General features: G+C 38.3%; 1 protein-coding gene across 1 annotated transcript in view; it reads left to right on the top strand.

The window, feature by feature from the left end:
• Window positions 1-25,184, top strand: part of Enox1 (ecto-NOX disulfide-thiol exchanger 1) — a 279,670-nt gene that overhangs the window by 61,699 nt on the left and 192,787 nt on the right. Inside the window, exons 2-3 of the mRNA XM_013027584.1 lie at window positions 16,148-16,291; window positions 17,165-17,302. Of these exons, the coding sequence (XP_012883038.1) occupies window positions 16,222-16,291; window positions 17,165-17,302 (208 nt within the window). The 5' untranslated portion in view covers window positions 16,148-16,221. The remainder of the gene's footprint in view (window positions 1-16,147; window positions 16,292-17,164; window positions 17,303-25,184) is intronic.

Below are 25,184 nucleotides of genomic sequence, written 5' to 3'. Positions count from 1 at the left end.
CCCCATGATTGACAAAAAAAATCAATTCATATCCTACAAAGTTAAGAAAATTGAGGGAAGGGGTGGGTTGAAGGGGATGAGAGAGAATAATGAAAGCAGTGACATTGTTGTACAGTGAGAAAACAGAGAAGCCACATTTTGATAGGTCAGATTGGGCATCTTTATTAAAAGGCCAGCAACCACATGGTGGATACCTGTCTCAAAGACCAGCAGTCCCACAAATACACTTAATACTTTCAGAAAACTGAGCCATGACTGCTTGAGAGGAAAGAAAAACCAGAAAAACAATACCAACAACCAGATCAGCTCAATGGAGAGCTAAAGTGGGATGCCATGGGGACCAGAGAAGAGCCAGGAGCCCGGAGACAGGACATAAACATGGAGACACGTGGCATGGTGTAATGGCACCTGAGCTGGTCTGGGCCTAAACAGGGTCAGGTCAGGCGGCAGGATCACAGTGAGCTTGAGAGTTCAAGACCCAAGACTGGCAGGTCTAGTAATGTATTGTTCAAGACCTGCCCCTGCCTCTAGGAATTCAGGCATGCCCATCACCTGGGATGTAGGACTTCCCTGCCTCCACCCTGAAGACAAGCTAGCACCAGTTAATCCCAATACCCTATCCGCCACATGGCCAAGATAGTGATGGGTTAGATTCAGCATACCTACTTCAACATGAATCAAGATGCATTGTCTTCATTGATTTATTGGAAGGTAATGTCTTTGTATTATTTAGAGATAACAAAAATATAATTAAGATAAACATACATGAAAACATACACGAGGGTTTACACACACACACACACACACACACACACACACACACACACACAGCAAATAGGCTGAAGAATGGCATATTTGGGAGAATTCCAATGGTATAACTTCTCTGAACAACTAACAATAGCCTAACAAACTGTATACTAGGAAAATGAAATGAGCTTTGTTTTGTGGGGGGGGGGACAGGAGGGAGGGCAGATGAATGGAGACAAGAATGGTCATTCTTCACAATCAACCAAGGACCCCATACATTAAAATGGTCCAATAAAAATATAACAAAGTCAGCTGGGTGCCAGTGGCTTACGCCTGTAATCCTAGCTAACTATTCAGGAGGCTGAGATTTGAACATCAGGGTTCAAAGCCAGCGTGGGTGGGAACTTCTGTGTGACTCTTATCTCCAATTAACCACCAGAAAACGGGAAGTAGTGCTGTGGCCCAAGAGGCAGAGCACTAGCCTTGAGCTGAAGAGCTCAGAGACTGCACCCAGACCCAGAGTTCAGGCCTCATGACTGACCAAAAAAAAACCCAAAACAAATACACACACACACACACACACACACACACACACACACACACACACGAATATATATATAACACAAAACTGAAAAATTGTTTGCACCTAGAAATGTTGAAGCTATCCTAAAGTCATAAAGTCAGAGCACACTGCTCATGTTTGTAAGGCTGGCAGAGGCGAACTTGAGCTGCCTAGATGTATAAAAATAGAGCACCTGAAGTTATGAACACTACTTAATGTTGCACTTTTTAGAATTATCTTAGAGTGTACTACTTTTCTTTAAAGAAGTTATCTCACTTTATTCTTCCAGCTCTCATCTCATGAGTCATTAGCGGGGGTGAAGTACAATTCCTTTGAGGGGAGCTGAAAGAAATGAAATGCTTTGCACACTTGGATAGTGTAAAGCAGTATGCTAGGCACACCAGCAGCAGCCACCTGTATCTCATACATGCTGTGTCTCTCGATGGCTCCATAAGAGCCCAGAGAATGACTGACCTTTTCTCTCTGGATTCATGAAGTCCATCCGTGGTGTTCATGCACCGATGGAATGATGGAATGGTGCATTTTCTCAGTAAAAGCATTATAGTTAAGTAACATGTAACTGTACTAGAAAACTAGTCCTGTGTGACAGTGTCTAGCAAAACCATGATTCCATGGCTTGGAGGAAATGCACTCTTCTGGACTTTTTATAGAAATCCACAATGATTGTTCTATGATAAATATATTTTAGAAATTACCTTTTTCCTCATATAAACTTATTTTTTGTATTGCACTCAGCAAGAGAGATTGCAGATTCAGAGACCGTTACAGCTCAATACAGCTCTGAGTGGAAAGATACAGTGATAGCATTCATCTTAATTTGCATCACAGTTTTGCTATCAACTTCCCATATTTTCTACTTTGCTGCCCTTCCTGAGGTGGCCTTTTATCATCTCATTTGGTTCCCAAATGTGTGATCTAATAGAAGAGGTCATATCCAAAAGGTCCCTTGCTTTTGGCTGGCCATTGCTTTGAATTCTGGGTACTAGAATAATACATTGAGATCACCCTAAAGTCTTTCCCCCGGTGTGATCTTCTGAGCCACATTAGTTTACAAACCAAAATGGCGATGTTATTGCCAAACCTCTGCCATACACCAGCTCCACCTGCCTCATTCATTCTTTTGCTTGCAGGTATACCAACAGTGAATTGAACCACAGTACCAACAGAAAAAAAGAAAAAAAGACTGGAGTACCTATTTTCCTAGGGAAGTACTTGTTGTGAAGGCGAGCTCAGAAAACTGCCCTTACTGAGGTATATGTTGCTGTTGTGGCTGAGAGTATTCCCTTATGAGGACCATCCTAAAGAAATCTGGATTTTCAACTCCCCTGCTGTCTGACATTTTTGCCAGTCATGTTTTATTTCATTCAGCTTCTCCAAAAGGCGTTTTTTGTTAGCCCCTCCAATGACTTGTGAGATGAGGATTGAAAGCATAAAGTGCAAAAGCTCAGAAAACTGGCCCATAGGAAATCAGTGACAGGAGCCTTCCTCTGATATGCAGATTGTGCTACCAAACTCCCTCTTATACTTTACAGGAGAGGCCTGGAGAAAGCCATGTACCTGGATCTGTTCTCAGAGTCTGTGTTTGTCTTTACTGGGAATGAAAAAGCAGCTGGCAGTAACTCGAATAAGCATACAGTGCAACTCTGATTCAGGCTTATCACATGATTAGGCAGACTCACATGCTTCTAGCACCTTTGAGGTGGTGGTGTTCTCTTAGTACAGGAGTTACAAGTCAGGTTTGATATTTTATTCTGCTTGTGGCTCCCTACTGCCTCTCTTTCCTTGTTTCTACAGTTGTTCACAGTATATGAGGAAAAAACTGAATTAGAGGCCTTGCCTCCAAGGTAGTAGCTACTGATCTCTTGTATCAGAGATACTGCATTAGTTCAAAGAAAGAGGAGTGGATGGATAGGGGATCTAATGATATAAGGAATAGAAGAGGTATAACCCTTATTTTACTTTCCTATCCCAAGGAGATCAGTCCTGAGCAGCCCTTGATAACAATGATACTTATATCTTCTTTATACCAAACGTTCAGCTTAACACACAGATATACCTCAATATAGGTAATAGTGAGACAGAGGGATTCACCTCTACTTGGGGTTCTGGAGTAGGAGTTTAGCATTGGTAGAGTAGCACTAAATTAAATCAGTGCTAATATTAATAATAAGTCTTGATTGTAAGCACTCCTTTAAATAGATGTTCTTGACCTTTACAAAAGCTAAGATACTAAGGGCTGGCATGATTTGAGTTTTAACTGACAAATGTTAGACCATTCCCTAGTGTCCTAGCTACCTTGTCCAAGTAATATAAGCCAAGCAGCCTGTCTGGCTGCCATCATGTTCCCATGGCTGCTTTGAACACCCAGTGGACACCATGTAGAAGCTACATGGCAACCACATCTGCTTGCTGTTAAAGCATACCACTGACTCCAGAAGGCACTATTCTAGCCATGACCGCCTCAAAACAGCTTCACCTGGCTTTTTGCCATAATAAGTCTCACTGAACTCATTTTCATCCAGGCCAGAAGGTGAGAAATTCTCTTAGTGGCTCAGGAGAAGGCCTGTGATTGGTACAAACTCTGAAATATCCTAGCTTTCTGAGGCCAGTGGGACTCGAACTCACAATCAGCAAAAGTCACCAGCATTCAATAGGGCTAGGAATCATTTAATAGCCATGGTGTCTGACCTCTACTATACCAAGACAGTGAAGACCAGCAGTAAAGTCAAATAGCTCAGGGTATTTAAAGGCAAGATCCATGGGGGGGTGTGCAGAGGGACACTCACAGGTAGCCAGTGGTAGTTGTGTGATTGGCAAAGAAGCAAATTGCAGAAGCAGAGCTAGCAGTTAGTGATTACAAAATAGCGATTATAATTCCAGTCATTCCAATCACCAAGGCCATAAGTCACAAGGCAAAGTTATAGCCAAAGCAATAAGTCACAAGGCAAACTCCTTATCCCAAATTTCTCCATCAAAGAAGCAAATTAGTGAAATAGCAATTCCAGTCTCTAGAAGTAAAGTAATAAGTCCTTGACGCAAAAATCACATTCCATAGTTCTTACTTCTCACATCCCAAAACCACTTTCTAGGTTTTCTGGCTCTGAGTTTCACTGTTATTTACTGAATTCCAGTAACCTGGTGTTTAACTCCCTAATTTACTTCAAACCTTTATTGTTGAAATTTTCCTTTTAATGATATCCTGGAGTTTTTCTCTACAGGGAGATCCTGCCTTTCAAGTTTGGCCCTATTCTTACTCACTTTGCAAATTTCAGTAAATGCCAGGCCTCAGTTTGCTCCATTACCAGGGTCTGTACCTATGTTTCTCAGGTTACCTGGAACTTGTTTGTCCCAGTTAAATTTCATTTTTCCTTGGTCTAATTAATACTCTATTTGTTTAATTTAACCTGGCTCTAACAACACAGTCCTTCACATGCATGAGGGACTGTTCTGTGGTGGATACATATCTCATCCTTCATAAAGGTAAATCTTGGCAGGAACAAGCCTAGTAGTATATTAGTAAATTTATCTAGAATGTTGTTTGTGGAATTTATTTTTGCACTAGGGAGGTTCCTAAGAGAATTGAGTTTATAACATTATTGTAAGCTGAAGTCTGATAGTACTTTTTGACTTTTTTACTGCTCTTGTTGTGTTACTGGAAACCTTCTCAAGCACAAGTTCTTCCTTATCATTATTCTCTTGGTATCAAACATAGTCACCTATACAAGTGTTAAATGAAGACCTACCTGTTGAATGAATGTTTGCCCAAGAAATGGGACTAACTTTTATCACAATAAAACTCACAGACCTTTCTAGCTTGGATCTTCATTGAAAAAAAAAAATTCCCAGACCTGTAACAACACTAGGATAAGATGAATCTAAGACTTTCATATTCTTCTGACCTTAATGAAATGATCCAAGTGTTAACCTTCTAAACCTTTTTTTCTTTTTCTGCTTTTCTTTATTGCAATTGAAAATCACATTTCATAGGTGGCTCTGTCTGTTTCATTTTTTTCAATGAGATTCAAAGATGTGAGCTGCTTACTAAAATGACATTGAGTAGTAAGATATTTCTCCAGTGAGTGCCTCTGGAGAGAGTGGTTACATGGTGAAAGGGAGAAAGGATTGACATTCCCTTTTACTTTAAAGGCTTCAACTTTGTCTGAATTCATTGTATGTATTAGTTTAAAATTTTAAGTTTCCTCATAAAAATGTTCAACAGGGTACCAATGGATCATATCTGTAATCCTAACTACTTAGGAGGCTGAGATCTGAGGATTGTAGTTCAAAGCTAGCCCAGGGAGGAAAGTCCATGAGACCCTTATTTGCAGTTAACCACCAGAAGTGAAGTTGTGGCTCAAGTGGTAGAGAACCAGCCTTGAGTGAAAAAGCTAAGCAACAGAACCCAGGCCCTGAGTTCAAGTCCCAATACCAGCACACACACACATACACACACACTTATTTCATTGATATTTGCTGAGAGAGTGAAGAAAACGGTATCATTACATTTCTGTGCAATTCTCACTGCCAGAGCAAATGACCCTCAAATAGCTGCCAGTCAAGAAAGGCAACAAAGCTCTTAAAGTGCATTTGAATAAAAACTGTGATCCCTGTTGGAGTGGGGTTTGTTGTGGAGATTATACTGTGGGAAGTCTGGAAAATAATGGTTTGTTTGTTTTATGTAAATTATGCATCTGTGGAATTTATCCTATTTTTACCCACTAGTCAAACCCCTTGTATTGTTGAAGTTATGTGTTAAGTTGATATGTTGGATAAGTACATGAACACATCTACTTCATTGTACAAAGTAATAAAGTCATTATCTCAATTGTCATAATAGTCAAGGACAGGTGTATATTAGGAGGTAACAACCACCAACATTCCCAAATGTCACCACTTTACACATTATATACTTAACCACAGTTGCTGGTTATTTCTTAAATCACCATTTGACAGTAAATGTTATCTTGCAATAAACTGTAAATTTGGAATTGCTCCACAATAAAGATATCATAGAACTTGAAGAGCAGAAGATCTTTTTCATTAAGACTGGAAAGAAATGAGAATTCTACTGGGAATTCCTTTAAAATATTTGTTTAGGTTGGGTTTAAGCCATCTAGCTGTGAAAATAATAACCTATGGCAGCAATAGCAATATACTGTAATTCCCACAAAGCACATTCAGCATAATTTCTTTCTTTATACATAATAAAGCCCTAAATAAATACGATTACTCTAAGCTAACATGAAATTACATTCAATACAATGGGCTGGAGGTTTCCCTCTCATATCTGTGTTTTCTAAATTCAGTGTTTGCTAGCTCCTCTGTTGTCCTCACCCCTCCTTCATCTTCCCCAGATATACTTAAGTCATCTGTGAGTAAATAACTTGGAATGGCATTTGACCTTGTGCTGAGCCTTGTGAATGGATAAAAGTAGGCAGTTCAGAGACAAAAGAGTACCTTCAAACTTGTGTAGGTGGCGGCAGATTTATGTATGGAGGCCAAACTGCTGTGTCAAATATATGAAGTGCATTCACATCCAACAATCAGTATAATTCTGTCTATAGAAATTTTGAATACTATTTTTATAATTTTGTTTCTGAAATTATTTGCTTGCAACTTACTGCTTTTCATCTAAAACCATATCTGGTTTCTGCCTAACTGTACAGACTCAGGAATTTCTACAAAGTGAAAAGTACCCTTCCAACAAATGATTTTTTACTTTAAACAACTCTCATTTGAATGCTGGCTTGATAGTTATTGAATAGAAAATTTATAGGTATTTAGTTACATCACTATTTGTTTTTAATAGTGCACTTTCCATCATATGTTGGCACAAGACATTTTCAGGTCTCTAACATTACTGCAGACTTCTCAAATGCCTGCTTGATAATGCAGTGGAGTTAGGATAACAGAAACCTTCCCAGAGGAGATGGACCCTTTGCTTTAGAAGACTAATAGGAAATGAGATACTTTTTGAGGAGCCTCCTTCTCCCCCTCCCCATGCAGAAAGATTTCTATGCAGCTCCTTAGGAAGCACATATCTCCTTCTGTTCACAGGGAGAATCACGAGTGAGCACTAATGGGGCAAGGTGGACATGGTGGGTGTAGTATATTTATACCCTTATGAAAATCCAGGACCAAGGTGGAGAGGGAATGGAAAAGCTGTTAATTAGACTTGAATGTTTGGCAGTAATCTTCAACCCTGCCTTTGATGCTGGTGCCTTCCTCTGAACATAAATCCCTACAGGAACATCTATGTGAATCACTGATGTGCAGCCACCTTACTTCCAAAGGTCTCTGGCTATCCAAAACAGAAAATAAAGACCTTCATTAAAAATGAACCAGAATAATATTATTATGTGTATTTCTGAAGGCTAGAACTGCTTTTCTATGCCTCCCAGTCTGCATCTAGAGCAACTGTGGATCACACAGGCCTCTCTTCTCTCCAAGCCCCTCCATTTGGCTTTTGTTGAACATAATCAATAGCACCAGAGGTTTGACCCATTTCCTCAGAATACCCCCTGCAAACTAGATTTCCAGCTGCAGTGCATTATCAGGCTTTTGTGTTCCTGTGGACTCACTTAGGACCCCACCAAGCCAGCTGCATCAACCCAAACCCCCTGCCCTTTCCTCCCCTGGTGGCCAAGCAGAACCCAGCTACAGTGAGAGCAAAGTCTCTAGCCCTGGGAAACTCTTTGGCGGGAGCGTATCAGGTGGAGTCTTCAAGTCCTGGGGCATCATGACTGCAAGGCTAATAATGTTTATTCATTGGGTTGCAATCACATCATTAAGAGCACATTAGCTTAAAGAGTAACTAACATGTTCTTTGTAACTACTAAAGCCAACAACATTAAGCAAGATGAGCCACTGGTTCAGGCTGGTCAGGGTCTGGTCTAATTTTATTGCTGGTAGGTTTCCATAGATTTAGGGCTGTAACCTGGGCCTTTTGGGAAATAGAGAACTCATTTACAAGAATTTGCAGCCATTTAAGGGTCAGTTATTTACTCACAATAATTAAAATACTTTACTTTGTAGCTTAATAATGCTTCCCATGGTCTGGTCAAGGTAGAAAATGAACAGATAATGAAAAAAAAAAAGCCTGAGCACTAAACAGGTATTAAGGAATGATATGCCTATTTTCCTTAATGTTCTGTTAGTCCATCCTTTAGAATTTTCCAAATGTGAATATGAAGAGAACAGAGAGCATAAACCTAGTAGTGAAAACTGCCTCGCTGAATTTCATAAATTAGCCTCTGATTTACCTAGTAACCTCAGTAACTTTCTTCTGCAGATAGTAGTCATTTTGCCTAAAGCCATGTGTCCCTATAGGAGCAGCAGGGTTTGGGTCAGAAATCAGATATGGCTCTCTTCTCCAAATAAAGCGTCAGTGAGGGAACTTGTCCAGCTGAAACTAGACAGTTGCCTGTAAGAGACATTTCTGAAGATTTCTATAACTGAGAGATGCTGGGATTGGTGTGCTCTTGACTATCATTGGATTCTTTAAACCTCTGTGCTTTATGAAGGTGGATATATTTGTTCTGAATCAGAGGAAAGTGTGCCTCAAGTGTCTCTTGTTGTGTTGATGAGTCTAGCCTTAGGTTTACAGCTGATATTGCTTCCTTTAATAACTCACTCACATCTAGCAGAGCTGTGTAATGATAATTTTTGGATACAAGTACGTTTTGGAAAGTAGAAGAAAACAACAACAAAAAAGGACAAAAGATTGTGAATGAGAACAACTGACACCCAAATTGAAATGTGTTGAATCATTACACAAGTCATGCGTACTTTTCAGTATAATATTGCCCTTCCTAGAAGATTGTGAATGGCCTTAATGTGGAAAGTCCCGCAGTAAAAAATGTCTACACCAAGAATTGAAAATTATGTATTTTCACTATGACATCTAGGCCAATATTCTTTTGTAAGAGATGTAATTTTTCCTCAAGTTCTCAAAATTGCTCTGTCATTCGTTCGTTTACCCTTTGTCAAAAGCAAAGTTTCCATGAGAAAAATAATTTTATCTTACATTTCATACATATACATACAAGCATACACATTTATGGAGTATTAATGTTCTGTATCAGAAACATAATTGTTTGTATTCTTCTACCCATGTTAGTTTACTTACCTGGGCAAAATTTTGGCAAATTTTGTCACTGGTTTTCATGATTGCAGAAAAATACTTTGTCTCTCACCCTCTGTGTGTCTGGATGTCTTGTCTTGTCTGTCTGTCTCCTTTGCTTTTTCATGGCAGACATGTCATAGGTAAAACATTTTCCCAGTAGCCATTCTCCCTCTAGAATAAAAAAAAAGATGATTTATAGTTTAGAATTGGCTGCTTGACAAAATAGATTTTTGTGTTTGCATGTGGAGGATCATAGATCTGCAGTGAAAATTTGTGTTTAAGAATCAGCCCCCCCTAGAAAAAGAACCAGCCAAAAGCTTTTATCTTCTGTGATACGTGTCAAATGGAAACTTTTTCTTTCTTCTAATGATTTCATTTCTTTATTCTACATACATGCCTTTGTTGCACTAATGTATTGCATAATGGGTGTAGAGATGCAACTATTAATAGATTTGGGCTCATTCAAAGAGCAGCTGTAAGAAGTCTCACAAAAGAGCATGCCTGTAACCTGATGATGACCTTGCACTGGCTGCTGGGAGGTGTGGGATCTTAAATCCAAACAGATGACTTGTTAAGTGCACCAAAGCTTATCTTATAATCTCTGACAGATTTTTCTAAAATTGTTTTTCTTTGACACTTCAAGTTCATCGGCATTCAAGTTTCTAAGAGACATTTTCTTTCTTTGCATACTCTAACTTTCAGACATCTAAGTTTTGGGATTGAATCCTGGAAGTGAACATTTTGGTTGATGCTATTCACTTATTTCTTCTTTCTTTTCCCTCTACTTTTATTTCCTTTCTCCTTTTCACAAATTCATTTGTAAAAAATATAATTTTATATATATATGGAATTTGAAATACTTTATAAATATATTAATTACATGGAGAGAGAGAGAGAGAGAGAGAGAGTGCGCGCGCACTTGCCACATTCCATATGCTAGCTGTAAGGTCTACAAAAATAACTGATTTCCTTTATCATCTAAACTTAAGTTGTTTAGGGAGATGAACAGCAATTGAGAATATGGCCTGACCTCTTTGGGGACAGAGAACTATCTACAAGAGCACAAATGAAGGAAGGCAGATCTCCTTTGTCTTCCTAGCTCCAAGGGAAACTGAAAAGCTGGTTAGAATAGGAATTCCACTTCACCTCAAATGTGCCATGAGGTGATGAATGTCACATTGTGATGATTTTGAAAGCAATCAGTGATTTTTATAAATACATGAAGAAGGGTTTAGATATTAAAAATCTTTCTGACTTCATGAATTTGATAATGATACTGTGAAACACAGAATGATGCAGAGTTCACCCCTTCCTAAATACATTTTTTTCATATTTCAGACTTCTGTGCATGCCATTTCCAAGAGGTGACTTTTCTTCCTTCATGAAGAGCTTATAAGCATTATTAGATAGAATACTCCTATTCTTATTCAGAAACCCCCACTTAATATGTCCTATCTTAATCTCTTCTTCCCTGTATATCTAACAGAATTGAAAATCTTATGTTGTACCACATAGGATCTTAAATTCTCTTCATTATCAGCTATCCTCCTCTTCATTATCATCATTAAACTTTCTCATCTAGAGTCCTCAGCATTTAAGGCAAGACCTCACTGGGCCCTTGTGGCTCATACCCATAATGCTATTTGTTGAAAAGGCTGAGATCTGAAGGACTGTGGATTGAAGTCAACCTGGGTAGAAAATCTGAGAGAATCCATCTCCAATTAACTAGCAAACATCTGAGCTAGAGATGTGACTCAAGGGTTAGAGTACCAGGTGGTCACACAAGCTGAGGCAAGTGTGAACCATGAGTTCAAACTCCAGTACTAGAAGAAAAAAATACTCCTAAGAATTAAGGAGTGGTATAGTCTAACATTGACTAACATTTCTACAGAAGAAATAGGAGGAACATTTAAATTGTGTACTTGGAGTGAGCCCACTGAACACGTACTTTAGTCACGTATTTTCTCTATAATCCCCATAATCATGCATGGCCACAGATCACATCTCTGTTCCCTCCCAGGCAATCTGATTTTGTCTTTTATCACATTCTACAGAGAAATTCCACTCTGCCCTCAATCTTGTAAATTCCTCTCAACTCCCTGATCAGTAAAATGAAATACCCAGTAGTTAACACAACCTAGTCCCCTGAGAAGCATATGTAGTAACTCTCTACAGTAACTAGAGCAAATCCTTTGTGGAGAGGTAATAGTGAAAGTTTTACCAAGCAGATGAAAGACACTAAGCTTTCTAGTTGTTTTTCCAAGGAAAAATTTATCTGCACTTCCAATTGAAAAGAGAAATGCTTCCTTTACTATTTTCATTGACAGTTACCTAATATTAATACATAAGAGAGATTTTAGTAGTTTTTTCTACTGTTTTAATCTGTTGAACATTTCTATAAGCCCCAATGAATATGCTACCAATTTCATGAAGACCAAAGTTAATATTTACTCAATGATAGCAGAGTGAACTTTGGATGGAAAACCATCTTCCTTTTTATTGTAAATACTAACCATGGAAATACTAATGAAGAAGTCCTATTTAACAAGAAAGTTTCAGGCATCACATAAAATAAGTTTCCTTTCCTATTGATTCTTTTTTGATATTCATAATTCTGTTTTTCTCATTATAATTACTTTGTTACTAAACTAGGCATGAATCTAAGGAATTAGATCTAACAAAGTCATTTTTAATTACAAAATTCAGTGCCTATCAGGAGCTAGCTAACAGAATCTATGTTTTATGGACAGGAATAGGTAGGTTTTTATTATTCAAAATATGTGTCCCTGATACCTGTAAGTGATGAAGACTAGAAGGAGTCCTATTAGTAAAAGAGGGAGTAACCTGTGTCCTTTGTAGGGCAAGTAGTATTTTCATAGGGTTCTTGGTTAGTTTCAAAATGTATTGGCTCTGTTGTTACATACATGGGCATAAATACATCTTTGAACAGTTCTGAACATGCAATTGATTGTGGGCTTAATGTATCTTAAATTTAAAAAGAACAGGTTAAGTCCATGCTTGTCACTCATTTCTGTAGTCCTAGCTATTCAGGAGGCTGAGATCTGAGGATCGTGATTCAAAGTCAGTCTGGGCTGAAAAGTTCCTGTGAGACTCTTATCTCCAAAAACCAGAAGTAGAGCTGTGGCTCAAAGTGGAAAAGCTCTAGCCTTAAGTAAAAGAGGTCAGGGACAGTGCCTAGATCCTGGATTCAAACCCCATAGCCAATGAAACAAAAAATAAACAAACCCAATGATGTTCACTAAACTCTGGACAGAGCTACTTTTGTACTTGACATTTCACATATCTGATTGTTTTGTGATAATAACATCTCAGTAAAACCTGAAATTACAAGCTTCCAATTTCATAATTGATCATAAATCTCTTAAGTTGTTTTCGTTTTTGTTGATCCTGAGACTTGAACTCAGGGCCTGGGCACTATCCCTGAGCCTCTTTGTGCTCAAGGCAAATGCTCTACCACTTGAGCCACAGAGCCACTTCTGGCTTTTTCTGAGTAGTTTAGTGGAGATAAGAGTCTCACAGATTTCCTGCCCAGGCTGGCTTTGAACCATGAGCCTCAAATCTCAATTAGACAGGTTTTTGTACTTGAATAGGAAGGAAAAAAATCTAGAGGGGAAAAAAATCATGTATCTTTTAAGTGACATTATTTTTAAAGGAATTGTAAGGAAAAATATCCTGCTCCAATTTAGGTGTGGCTCAGAAAACTAGGGCAGCACTTCCTTTTAGAAATATCAAGTGTTATTCACTGTTTTATAATTAATTACATAATTATCCACTAGAACACAAAGATCCCAGGGTACCTTAATGGAAACACTACACTTGCAAATAAAATAATAATAATTATCGCCTACCAAATTTGAAGTGCTTTATTAGCCATAATTTTAACTCCCCACATCTCTGTGTGTAAATAAACATCATTACGAAAATCTTTTCTATAGTTTAGATATAAGAAAACTAAGGCAGATAAATTGATTTGAATGATAAATTAGGCATTGTAGTCTTGAATCATTTCAAGAGGCAGATATTCAATAGGAACAATAGATGTTAGTTGAGTACAAAAATAGTTCTTGCAGCTATTCATAAATTACCTGGAAGTAATTCATTATAAATCTCAACTTTCCTCCAAGTCTTGTGATAAAATTAATTTGCATTTTGTAAACAATGTTGTGGCAGTCTTGAGACTATCAGAAATGCTTAGGATGTGACTGAGTTCATCTTAGAGACCCTATGCTAGGTACTTGCTGGCCATATGAAGTTGTATGTCATTAAAACCATTACTTTGGAGATTGGGAGGGATGTAATAAATTGCATGTCACAGAGTTCAATTAGGGGATAAATCAAGGTTTACAAACCACATTTTCCTAATGGAACAAGGTTTTTTTTTTTCCAATGAAATAGGAGCAGTTTGTTAAGGTGGCCAAGAAAAGTATAGGAAGGAGCTATGGTTTCCAAACCACTTGATGTCCCTGTGTAGCATGACTGTAATCCACTGATAAGTACCACTGGAACAGACAGTTACAGAGTCAAGGAAAGTGAATACCATCCTAAAATACTGTGGCAAAAATTCAAGGTGAAATGTGACCGGAGAGGCACAAGTCATAAAGCCTACAAAGTTAAGGGATGTTCTGTGACATAATGTTCCAGATCTGCAAACTCATTAGACAGAAAAAAAGAAAGAAAGGAAAAAGATGTGATTGATGCACATTTGGAAAGATCTGAGCTAGAAGGAAGCCAGCCAACTACACTTCATTTGGAAGATAAGTAAGACAAATAGTGACCTTGCAATGATCCAAGACAGCTCTACTTCGGGGCCATTTAAGAGAAGAATGAGCACATGCTAGCCTGGCTATGCCTTGGTGCTCTGCAATGGTTGGAGTGGAGAGAGAAAAGTGCTTTGAGGTTTAATCATAGAAAGAGTGCTGGTAAATGGACAGCTACAGGGCAGCCATTTAGGTTAGCTCTGTTTTTCTTATGCTATTGAATTTATTTTCTATGGTAAGAATCTCTGTCTGATTCTCTTCTTGCTTGAGGTAATTGAAGCATAATACATAAGCACATACTGAGTTCATTTGGATAGTAGAGTTTCTCGGCCAGGTGTGAAGTATGTGTTCTGAGGACAGTTTACTTCCAAAATTGGACTTATTCACGCTGCTGGATGATAGATGATGGGGAAAAATAAATCACTGTGTTACCCTTCTTCTTGTTGGAGGACAGTGAACTGCTGAATCCATGGAAATCCTGTGCTCCTTATTCACCTATCCCTGAGACCTAGGCTTCCATTTGAATGGAACTTCTGCTCCACTGGCCAAAAGCATTTCAGTGTTTAAGGGATTGTTATTCTTCAATCTAAATATCAAAGAAATGCAAGAACATACACTAATACTGCCAAACTTCATATAAGGAACACTTGAGGAACAAACATTTAATTCTAAAAATGTCATTAGCAGCATCAGGGCTCTGAAAAAAATATTTCTACTTAAATAAAGACAAGTGTTTAAATTCAGCCTTATATCTTTACATCAGCGCTCCTTAAGGACAAACTTTTCAGATCTCTTGTCTAGATGGTAAACTAGTGCAGGTTCATTTAAAAATCGGAACACATTCCAGGTGCCAGTGGCTCACACCCATAATCCTAGCTGCTCAGGAGGCTGAGATCTGAGGATCATGGTTCAAAGCCAGACGGGGCAGGAGACTCTTATCTTCAATTAATCACTCAAAAACCAGAAGTGGCACTGGAGCTCAAGTGGTAGAGCATTAGTCTTAAGTAAAAAAGAGGCCCAAGGACAGTACCCAGGCCCTGAGTTCAAGTCCCACAACAGACCAAAAAAAACCCAAAAAAACCAACAACAAAAAAACCCCAGAACACATAAATGTTCTGGGTTTGCATTTTTAAGAGTGGAGAGAAGGCACACTATTTTACAGTGCAATATAAAGAGGCCTTTTATAACTGTACTAGGGATTTTATTGTTATTTACATATTTAAAAAGGCTTTAATCTATAGTAAAAACATGAACCTATGGATTATGAATGTATGTGTATGTGTGCTTAAGAAGGCTTTATGATTCTAAGTAAAAGTCAGCCAACTATTGGCTAAAGTTAGCATTCCATACAACTAAAAAGACAAATGATTTTTCTACCTCAGCCTTCTAGATTTCTTTTAACACACAGTGTGTTCTTCTTCCAAGTTCCCACCTTTGCCAGCCTCACAATAAAAGGGATCTTCCTCTTCCTCCTATTTTTCCTCTCTGAATACATTTCACAGACAACAGTCATCCAAAATACCAACATCAATTAATTTTTTAACTTACAGAAAAATCACCTCGGTCCTAGGCTGCCTTCTCTATTGATGTACAGTGTATGGAAAAACCTGTGTCAGGGCTGATAAGCTCTGGCTATGGACCTTCTTCAGGAGGCAGGGCTTGTATGCACTTACAGATGGTTCTGTTTATCAGCCAGCCGGATGCTAGGTGAGAGGACGAACAGGTTGACCCATGGTGTTCCAAGCAATTGACTGAACCACAAGACAACTGCTGAAGGACGGGCAGGAACTAGCTTTATTTCTACCTGCAACTGCTGGAAGTTGCTCTGTGTTGTTTGTGTTTGCGTAGAGTTTGGTCTGTGAAGTTCTGTCTGAAACTATTAGGTTTCTCACTACTCTCCTTCCCCTTTTGCAGAATCTGATGATCTCAGAAGGGACCCTGCATTCAGCCATCAAAACGGTCCTGCCTCCCAGTATGCTTGTAATTCAATGGTAGATGCAGGACGAGTTGAGAGTATCACCCAGTGCTCCCAGGAACTTCCTCAGATGATGGCTGCAGGTAACTGATGCTGGACAGCATAGCACGTGAAGAAGGCTTTTTGCCTTTTGGTTGGGAAAGCTTGCTTAGCCATGAAAGTAGACATTGGACTGGAGGCTGGGGCCCTGAAAACCATCCAGGCCATGAAGTTAATGAAAACCATATAGCATTAACTCAAATCTAACATATTCTACTATTTTTTTAATAGCTCCGCACCACTTGTTTTAAATTTGTATTTATTTTATGAAAGCCATTGCCTACAAGAAATGGATTGGAAAAGGTACTTTTCTTTAGTAAAATGCTGTCAAAGGAAGGAAGATATGACATTATAGACAGTACTGAGGGTTGGCAACTGTTTTCCTTTTCTATATTATTTTTATTATGTGTAAATAGTTGTATAAAAGGATTGTAATTCAACATATCATTTTATGAGTACAGGGTATTTTGATCAGTTTTCATAGTAGATAGATTAGAAGACACACCTGATCCAGAATCACACCTGGAGACAGATGCATTTATTTATCCTTAGTCTACTAGCCAGGTGACTTGCTTATTACTAGGACAGTGCTGCTGCTTTGCCCCACAATCTTACCACTGAAATAATGATATTTCACCCACAGAAGGAAGCGTTTCCTTATTTCTTTTTTTTAAGGAATATCTCCTAAATGGAATACTGATTATAATACAATACATGTCATAAAGTTAACTCCCAGAAAGTGTTTGAAAAATCTTTATGTTTATGTCTGGAGGGAAAAAAAGTGCTATAGATGGTATTGCTTTATTCTTTTTAATCGTTTGGGAATGTGCAAAATGAAGCCTTGTATCTCTAAAAATGAGATTTTCTTTAAAGCTTTTTGCCTATTGACCCTAAGACAAAGTTCGCTTTCTCCACAGCAGCTGATGGTTTGGGGAGCCTAGCAATAGACACAACCCAGCTCAACATGTCCGTGACAGATCCCACAGCCTGGGCCACAGCCATGAACAACTTGGGCATGGTTCCCGTGGGGTTGCCTGGACAGCAGCTTGTGTCTGGTAAGCTTCCTCTTGGTTTCAAAGAGACTTGTGGCAGGGCCAAAGGGTGAGGGTGACAGGTGCCTGGTAATCTTTCTGAGCAGTGGGTGTTGAACATGTTCCTTGATTTATGATTGGGGCATGTTTAGCAGACTGCTCTGAGGATTCTTGTTCTTATCACCTTGCTCTCCTGCCTGTCAGCCATTGTCAAGAGGTGGTTACTGCAATCTACAACATCTCTCCTCCGTAGTCTTGTGATACCAGTTCATTTCCATATTGGTAAAGAGTGGCTAGCACCTTCCATTTGTAGAACTCATTCTTGAACATTCCCCCATTTGATTTCTGTTTTTGTTTGAGATAGATAAATATATGATTTTGTCATTGTTTCTTGCTAATGTTCCCTTATTTCAAGGAGAAAAACAGAAAACCACATTTGAAGTAACTTGTCCAGCACTGAGGTGACAGCTAGAAACAAAGCTCAATTGACATGAAGCGCTACATTTTCTGTCCACCACTCTTTGGAATAGTAATACAATGCAATCAATAAATAACATGTTTGGGTTGGGAAGGTGGCTCAGTGGTAGAGTGCTTGCCTTGCATGCCTGAGGCCCTGGGTTTGATTCCTCAGCACCACATAAGCAAAATGAAAAAAGCCGGAAGTGGCGCTGTGGCTCAAGTGGTAGAGCTCTAGCCTTGAGCTGAAGAGCTGAGGGACAGCACCCAGGCCCACAACCGGACCCAAAAATAAATAAATAAATAAATAACATGTTTGAAAATATCACCACATTAAAGGTTGTTTAAAGATCTGGTCATTTCATTCAACATGTGTTCACTGAAGAGTTTACATATGGGTTGTAAAAAGTGATTTGGAAAGTAAAATATATACATTTATAAGTCCTCGAGAAGCATGTATATCTAAACTGGAAAAGGGCCTAATAATAAGAATAAAAAATAATGTAGATCAGGTAGTAGCACAGACTAGTTATGTGGTCATTTCCAGATTGATCACTGGGGTTCTGAGGGACAGGTTATGTCTGAAGAGATCAATCACATCTACATGTTGGTACCCAAAGCAAAGCTTAATTGGTAAACAAGCAGAAATGGTCCTTGCTTTCCCAGGACTTGCAGTAGAGAAGTGACAGTGAAGTATATCAAAGTCTTGTTGCAATAGCCCTGGGAAAATATGTTATATGAGATATATAGTATGTACTAGGCCAGTTGTTTTGGGGATGCTCTTAAGTTCTGTCCATAAGCCTATGTACTTGATGCTTTCTTTCCTTTGCTTCCTTTCTCCCGTGTGTGTGTGTGTGTGTGTGTGTGTGTGTGTGTGTTCATATGCTGTTCAAGTATAATTAGTGACAGATAAGAAGTTCTAGGGCTAGTAGCATGGCTCAGAAGTAGAAAACTTGCCTATCAACAAAAAGGTCCTGAGTTCAAACCCCACCAAAAGTCTAAATTAGCTGTATTAAATTACATTTATGTGCATGCATACATTATGTGTATGTAAATACATATACATACACACATATACATTTTAAATTCAGGGCTTAATGCTTGTCAGCTATGTAGGTGCTCTACTACTTGAGCTGCATTCTCTCACTGTTCTTTTTTCTTTTGTGTTCAGCTAAGATTTTTGCTTTGTTCCATGGTGGGTCTTGGATCTTGATCCTCCTATTATACCACTCATGGACCTAGCTTATTTGTTTAATATTTTAATAAGACAAGAAGATATGAGGGTAGCTAGGAGATGGGAACATGAGGGACAGAACAAAAGATAAAGTTTGAATTATAAAACATATACTTAGGATATGTACACAATTTTTCAAAATGCTGTAGTAGGTATACAATTGAAGATTAGTCTGTGGGGACATGTTAATAAATGACATTTTCTATCTGTTACACAGGTGGTTATTACATAGGCCCTATTCTCAAAAGCATATCTTGGATAGGTATTTTCTTCTGATACTCAAAAGTAAAGACTTGCATTCTTCCAACTTTTATCAGAAACCTAATTGAAATATTCAGACATCAGAAATTACATTACTCTTGTCTCACCTCTCGTTTCTCTCAGAAAGTAAAGTATGACTTCTACAGTAAGCCAAACCCTCAATAATTCATTATTTTTCTTATGATTTTGAGTCTTCTGACATTTTAACTGTGGCCAATTTATGATTTTCCCAGAAACTTACCATGAAAAGAATTACAGCCCTCCTCGTTATCGAAGATTTACCGTACCTGCCCTGAATTAGATTTTCTCTCTTCTGTATTACCCACACTGTTTTTTTGAGCTTTTTGGAGTCTCTCTGGGTCTCCCTTCCTCCTTGTCCCTGACTGACAACAAAACTTCTCTTTGCTTTGTTCTCAGGGCTACTTAACCAGAAATGCTGTTTGAACTGGCTGCTAGTCCAGTTTTGTTGTGTTTGGTTAGTGTTTATGTACTTTCTTGCACTCTTTCTTTCCATACAAATGTTTCTATCATAATGAATAAAAATGTTTTATTTTGCATTTTTATTAACATCTTATCTTAAACTTTTTCTATTTGTACTTTTGTATTTAAATTTAAAATGATTCATCAGATAAATTATTCAGTTTATTTAGCTATTCTGAATGTTTTTATTTATAGTTTCTCTATTTTTACTCTTTCTTAATTTTCCATAATCATTTAAGTAGTTGTCCAAAGGAGTTGTCAGTTAACAAAGCAGTTTATGAATATTGTGCATCTTGCTCAATGTTACTCCTTTCCCTAACCACCCCTCCTACAGTCTTCTTGTATTCTTGACTACATTCTCTCTCTCTTCTCCTTCTTTGTCTACCCCTTTCTCTTGACCCTACCTCACCCCATTCTATCTTGTGTTCTATTTTGCTGAACTTTGACTTTGCTTTTCCTTGAATTGACTCTATTTCAGATAATAATTTGTATACACTGGCATACCACCCAACGTATTTGCTTATAAGTTTATACACTGAATCTAGCTTTTATATATAAGGGAAAACCGGTATCCTCTCTGGGCCTGACTTAACTTCACTTAACATAATTTTTTCTAGGATTTTCCATTTCTTTACAAACAGTACATTATCATTCTATTGAATGGATGAGTAAAAATATGTGTATATATCATGTTTCTTAGAGAACTCCATTTCTCTCAGCATATAAAAGCATTTTACCTTTTCTTTGACATAGTGATTATATTTTTTATGGAACTGATGTGATACTCAAATGGGATAACTTACAAAAAAATTCACAAAACCCACATCTCTGATGTAAACATTCACTAAATGGTAGCTCTTTCTTTTTCCAAATAAATAATATCACTGTGAAAATGTTTAAGCATAAGACTTTTAGCACTTGGGATTTTTTCCTTTGTATATATTCGTACATGGAGAACTATCAGATCAAAAGTAGAAACAGTTAAAATTTTTCTTTCTATATACAAGGCAATTAATTTCCCCCCAAACCAAATGTACTTAATAGTTCTAAACTTGATAGTCCAAGATGACCTTGTATTACTTTGTCTTGAATAAGATCTTTTATTCTTTTATGATTTGAGACCTCCTGGCTAAATTTGGTTCAGTGTGTGGTGGCACTATTGGAAATAGTAGACCTTAGGAGGTGGGGCCTAGCAGAGGAAGTTAGATCATTGAAGTTAGCCCTTAAAGGGTATGGAGGCCCTGGCCCAGCCTCTTCCTCTCTCTTTACTTCCTTACTGCCTCTAGATAAATAGCTGTGTTCTACATGTGCTCCCAGCCTGATCTGTTCCCTTGTCACAGGCCCAAAGTGATAGGGCCAAGTGACCATGGACAAAAATCTCTCAAACCCTGAGCCCACATCATTATTTTCTCCTTTTCAGTTGCTTTTCTCTGGCTTAATGTTGCAGTGACAGATTAATATACTTCATTCCTTTCTTGCTTCCATTTTATTTCCTCTTCATATTTCCTATTGGTAAGTAGATTTTTTTTTCTCATCCTGTCTTCATTCATCAGAAAGAATTCTAGGTAATTTATTTTGAAAGGACATGTATTTGGTAATGTGTTATACATTGTAATCCTTAATTTCTTATTACCAAAAAAATATTTATCTGGTCTGTTTTTTTTTTGCCTCTGTAGTGTTATTTCTTTTCAAATATTTTTGTCCTTAAATGTGTTCTTTAATTACATTTATGAATACAGATGGTTTGCCTACTTTAAAACTTGAAATGTATTTTTGATTTTCCCTACCTTCATTGGCTTTGCCTTCTCTTATGAGAAATTACGTTCTTGAACATTTTTTGCTTCTTTCTGAAACATGTCATCTGTACTATTGATCTTTTTTTTTTTTGGCTCCAGTACTACCTTATTTGGCTCTTGTAGTTCTACAACATATTTGTAGAAAGTGCCATCTCTTTTTACTGAACCTGATAGGCACTTTCTTTTCAACCTAGCCACAGAGGTATAGGAATCTGTTCTTCCCTCAGTGTTCAGGCTGGCCTCTTCTGTAGTTCTTCAGTGTGGCTGAAGAATGTTACAGGCAGTCTCTAATATTTCAGGAGGGACTTAAAGATTATTTAGTGGAACATTTCCTCCAAGAAATCCTCTCTAAAACATCTCTGACAGGATTATGGAGAGGCTGGATTTTATGAGCACTTGGCTTTCTCCCAAAGTTTCTGATATTTCTAAGTGACCAAGCACTCTTCCTATATTTGTTAAAATTAAACTGACAGTAAATCTCATTTCTCACTATTTCTTCAGTTTGTTGAGAGATTAAAATTATCAGCGAAGCAAGTTGTAAATTTTTCATATCCTCTGATTTTATCAAAACGATTTCCCAGGAAATCGTATCACTTGTTAATGTCATGCCATACTTCCTGATGGTTTTCCTGTGCTTCCACAAATGCTCTTCCTGCATCTTCCTCCCTTTCATTATCATGACTTCATCCCCACTCCCATGAACTTCTACTTACCTGCTTGATGCTTGACTCACTACATTGAATGCACTTTCTTTTGTGCAGAATATACCATTGCACTTTTTTACTTGAGGCCTACATTTTATACTTTAAAGTCATACTTTATCAGTACTTATCTCTACCTAGTCTTGTTTAATGTTTGTGTTAGCCCCATACTTTGTTTTAGTTTTGTGATTTTTTTCCTTTGATGTTAATTGTTTTACTATTAATATTTTGTGCATTGTTACATATTTATATTTTCTCTGTTGGTCTGTGAAATCTCTGTTCCACTATTATTGTTAAATAAGGTGAATATTCTGTAAAATATTTAAGTGGCCTAAAGCCATGACAAATGGATTTAAATAAAAGTAAATTACTTTGTGAGTTTTCTCAAAGCCTTTACTGTGTTAATGTGCAGTGTACAATTTTCAAAAAGTAGGAACTAGTGTGTAGGATTTCTAGACTTAATTTTTCTTTAAAAACTGTCCATTAGCAATTCACATGACACCAAGATGCAGCTAGCCACAGTAGATAGTACCTGTCTTCTGTGGATTTCCATTACCATCATCCATTTGTCTTTGCTATATGATCTTGTTTATGATTTTGTGTTGTGTGGAATGTTGGCACACCCTATGTTCTTTTTCTTTTTTATTGTGAAAATACTGTACAGAGGGGTTACAATTATATGAGCAAGGTAATAAGTACATTTCTTATCAAGCATTGTTGCCTCATCTCCACAAGTACACTCCCCTCTTCCCCCTCCCCTCCTAAATTGTAAAGTTCATTTTTGTTGTTGTTGTTATTGTTGTCGTTGGTCGTGGGGTTTGAACTCTGGGCCTGGACGCTGTCCCTCAGCTCTTTAGCTCAAGGCAAGCGCTCTACGACTTGAGCTACAGCGTCACTTCCAGTTTTCTGATGGTTTATTGGAGATAAGAGTTTCATGAACTTTCCTGCCTGGCTGGCTTTGAACTGAGATCCTCATATTTCAGCCTCCTGAGTAGCTAGGATTACAGGCATGAACCACCAGCGCCTGGCTAAAGTTCGTTTTTTGACATAGCATCTTGTACATCTCATTGACTCATTGTTGCAATGAGTCAACCTGTAGGCACACCCTATTTTCAAGTTTAAAGTAAATCTTTTGTGGTGCTGAAACCTTGAAACTTTTTTCTCAGTTTTCCTGTATATATACATATGCATACATATATAAGTAATTAAAATATTTTACCATATATATATATTTTTTTATGCTGATAGTGGGGCATAAACTCAGGGCCTGAGCATTGTCTCTTAGCTTTTCCATTCAAGGCTGGCATCAGCCATTTGAGCCACAGTTCTACTCCTGGCTTTTTGGTGATTGGAAATCAAAGTCTCGTCCACTCTCCTGCCAAGGCTGGCTTTAAACTATCTCAGCCTCCTAAATAACTAGGATTACAGGAGTCATCCACTTGTCTTTTTGTTATAACCCATGTGTAGTATTGTAAGTACACTATAAATCTACTACTAACTGGAGGTGACATTCATCTTTGACTCCATGTTTCATAGTGTGCCATATTGGCATATGTGTCATATGTGTGTCATATGTGCCATGTTTCATAGTGTGCCATATTGTCATACTTCAAATGCTTTTTGCTAAAACTCAGAATGCCTTCTTGTCATGTCCAGTGGAAGGGATATATGCAAGGGAATGCCACATTCCCACCAGGGATTAATAATTCAAAGCTCTACTTTGCACTTGCTGTCTAGTCTTTAGAAACTCTGGGGTCATCCTGCCAGTGGCTTCCTGCTGCTCTGAGAATTTCAGTTCACTCATGGGAGGGCCAGGTGGGGTATACCCTATTTCCCTCTATGGTGTTATTTACTCATTTTTATTCTTCTCTGCTTCCTCTGAATATTTTTTTAAGTTTCCTTCTTGGGTTGTTAATCCTCCAAGGAGCACCTTTATCCTCTTTAATGTGCCCAGATATGAAGAGGCACTTGTTAAATCCTTTCATCTCCTCAAGCATCACCCTTTTAACTGGGATTTACTGAGCCAGATGTTGTACTGAATACTAGGAATACAAAGCATTGAATCCCCTGTTATGGTGTTGAGTCTAGTGGGAGAAACAGGGAAGAGAAAATAAGCAAATGCGTATCAACCCGGTCAGTGGATATCTTACTAATAGAAAAGGATGCTACAGAATGTCTCTGCAGAATAGGAAGGAGAGTAGGAGGAGGACTAGCCTTGTCTTTCTGTGGAGGACTTCTATGAGCTCTCAGAGTGGCAATGTGGAAAATTGGCAACAAGAATTTCACATAGTAGACTGTGGGCATTTACCCAGATGAGAGATAGTGTTGGCAGTAACTCCAGTCACAGTCTAGCAGTGGAGATGGAGCCATGTGAAGCCACTCTAGAGACACATCTTTGTAGAAACAGCAGGCATGTGAAGGAGGGTGAAGAATTACCAGGACTCCTGGAAGTCTAGCCTTGGAAACTGAGAAAATGGTGGGGTCATTTCATGAAAGGTGGGGAAGGCAGGAAGAAAAGAAGTGAAGGGAAGAAAGCTGATTTCCTTTGGATGTGAGGAATCTAAAAAAGCTCTTAGAAGGAAAGATGGTGAGCAGTCCATTTCAGTGACCTGAACTCAGAAAGGAAGGGAAGACAGGATGTGGCCTTGCCATCTACAATACACAGACAAAGTTGGGCACCTTGGGGACCCGTCTGCCTCAGCCCTAGTCCTGCTGTGAAAATAGGAAGGACCTTTGACTCTTCAGCCAGGTGTCAGCCTGATTTCCAGTCGTGTCCCCAAATCCCTCCTTTATCTACTTCTCTTGTGATCCTCTAGTAGACTCCCATGCATTGCTGGGCTCCAAGGTCTGACACAAGAGCAGTGGTCAGAGATAACTAATGGAGCCTGTGAGTCCTGCTGGAACCATCTCATCAGTACACACATACTTGAAGAAGCACTGGCTTGTCAGCAAGCTGTCAGCAAGCCAGCCCATATGTT

The sequence above is a fragment of the Dipodomys ordii genome, unplaced genomic scaffold (genome assembly GCF_000151885.1).
Source record: "Dipodomys ordii isolate 6190 unplaced genomic scaffold, Dord_2.0 Scaffold1, whole genome shotgun sequence".
Lineage (NCBI taxonomy): Eukaryota > Metazoa > Chordata > Mammalia > Rodentia > Heteromyidae > Dipodomys > Dipodomys ordii.
This window is presented reverse-complemented; position numbering and strand designations above follow the sequence as displayed.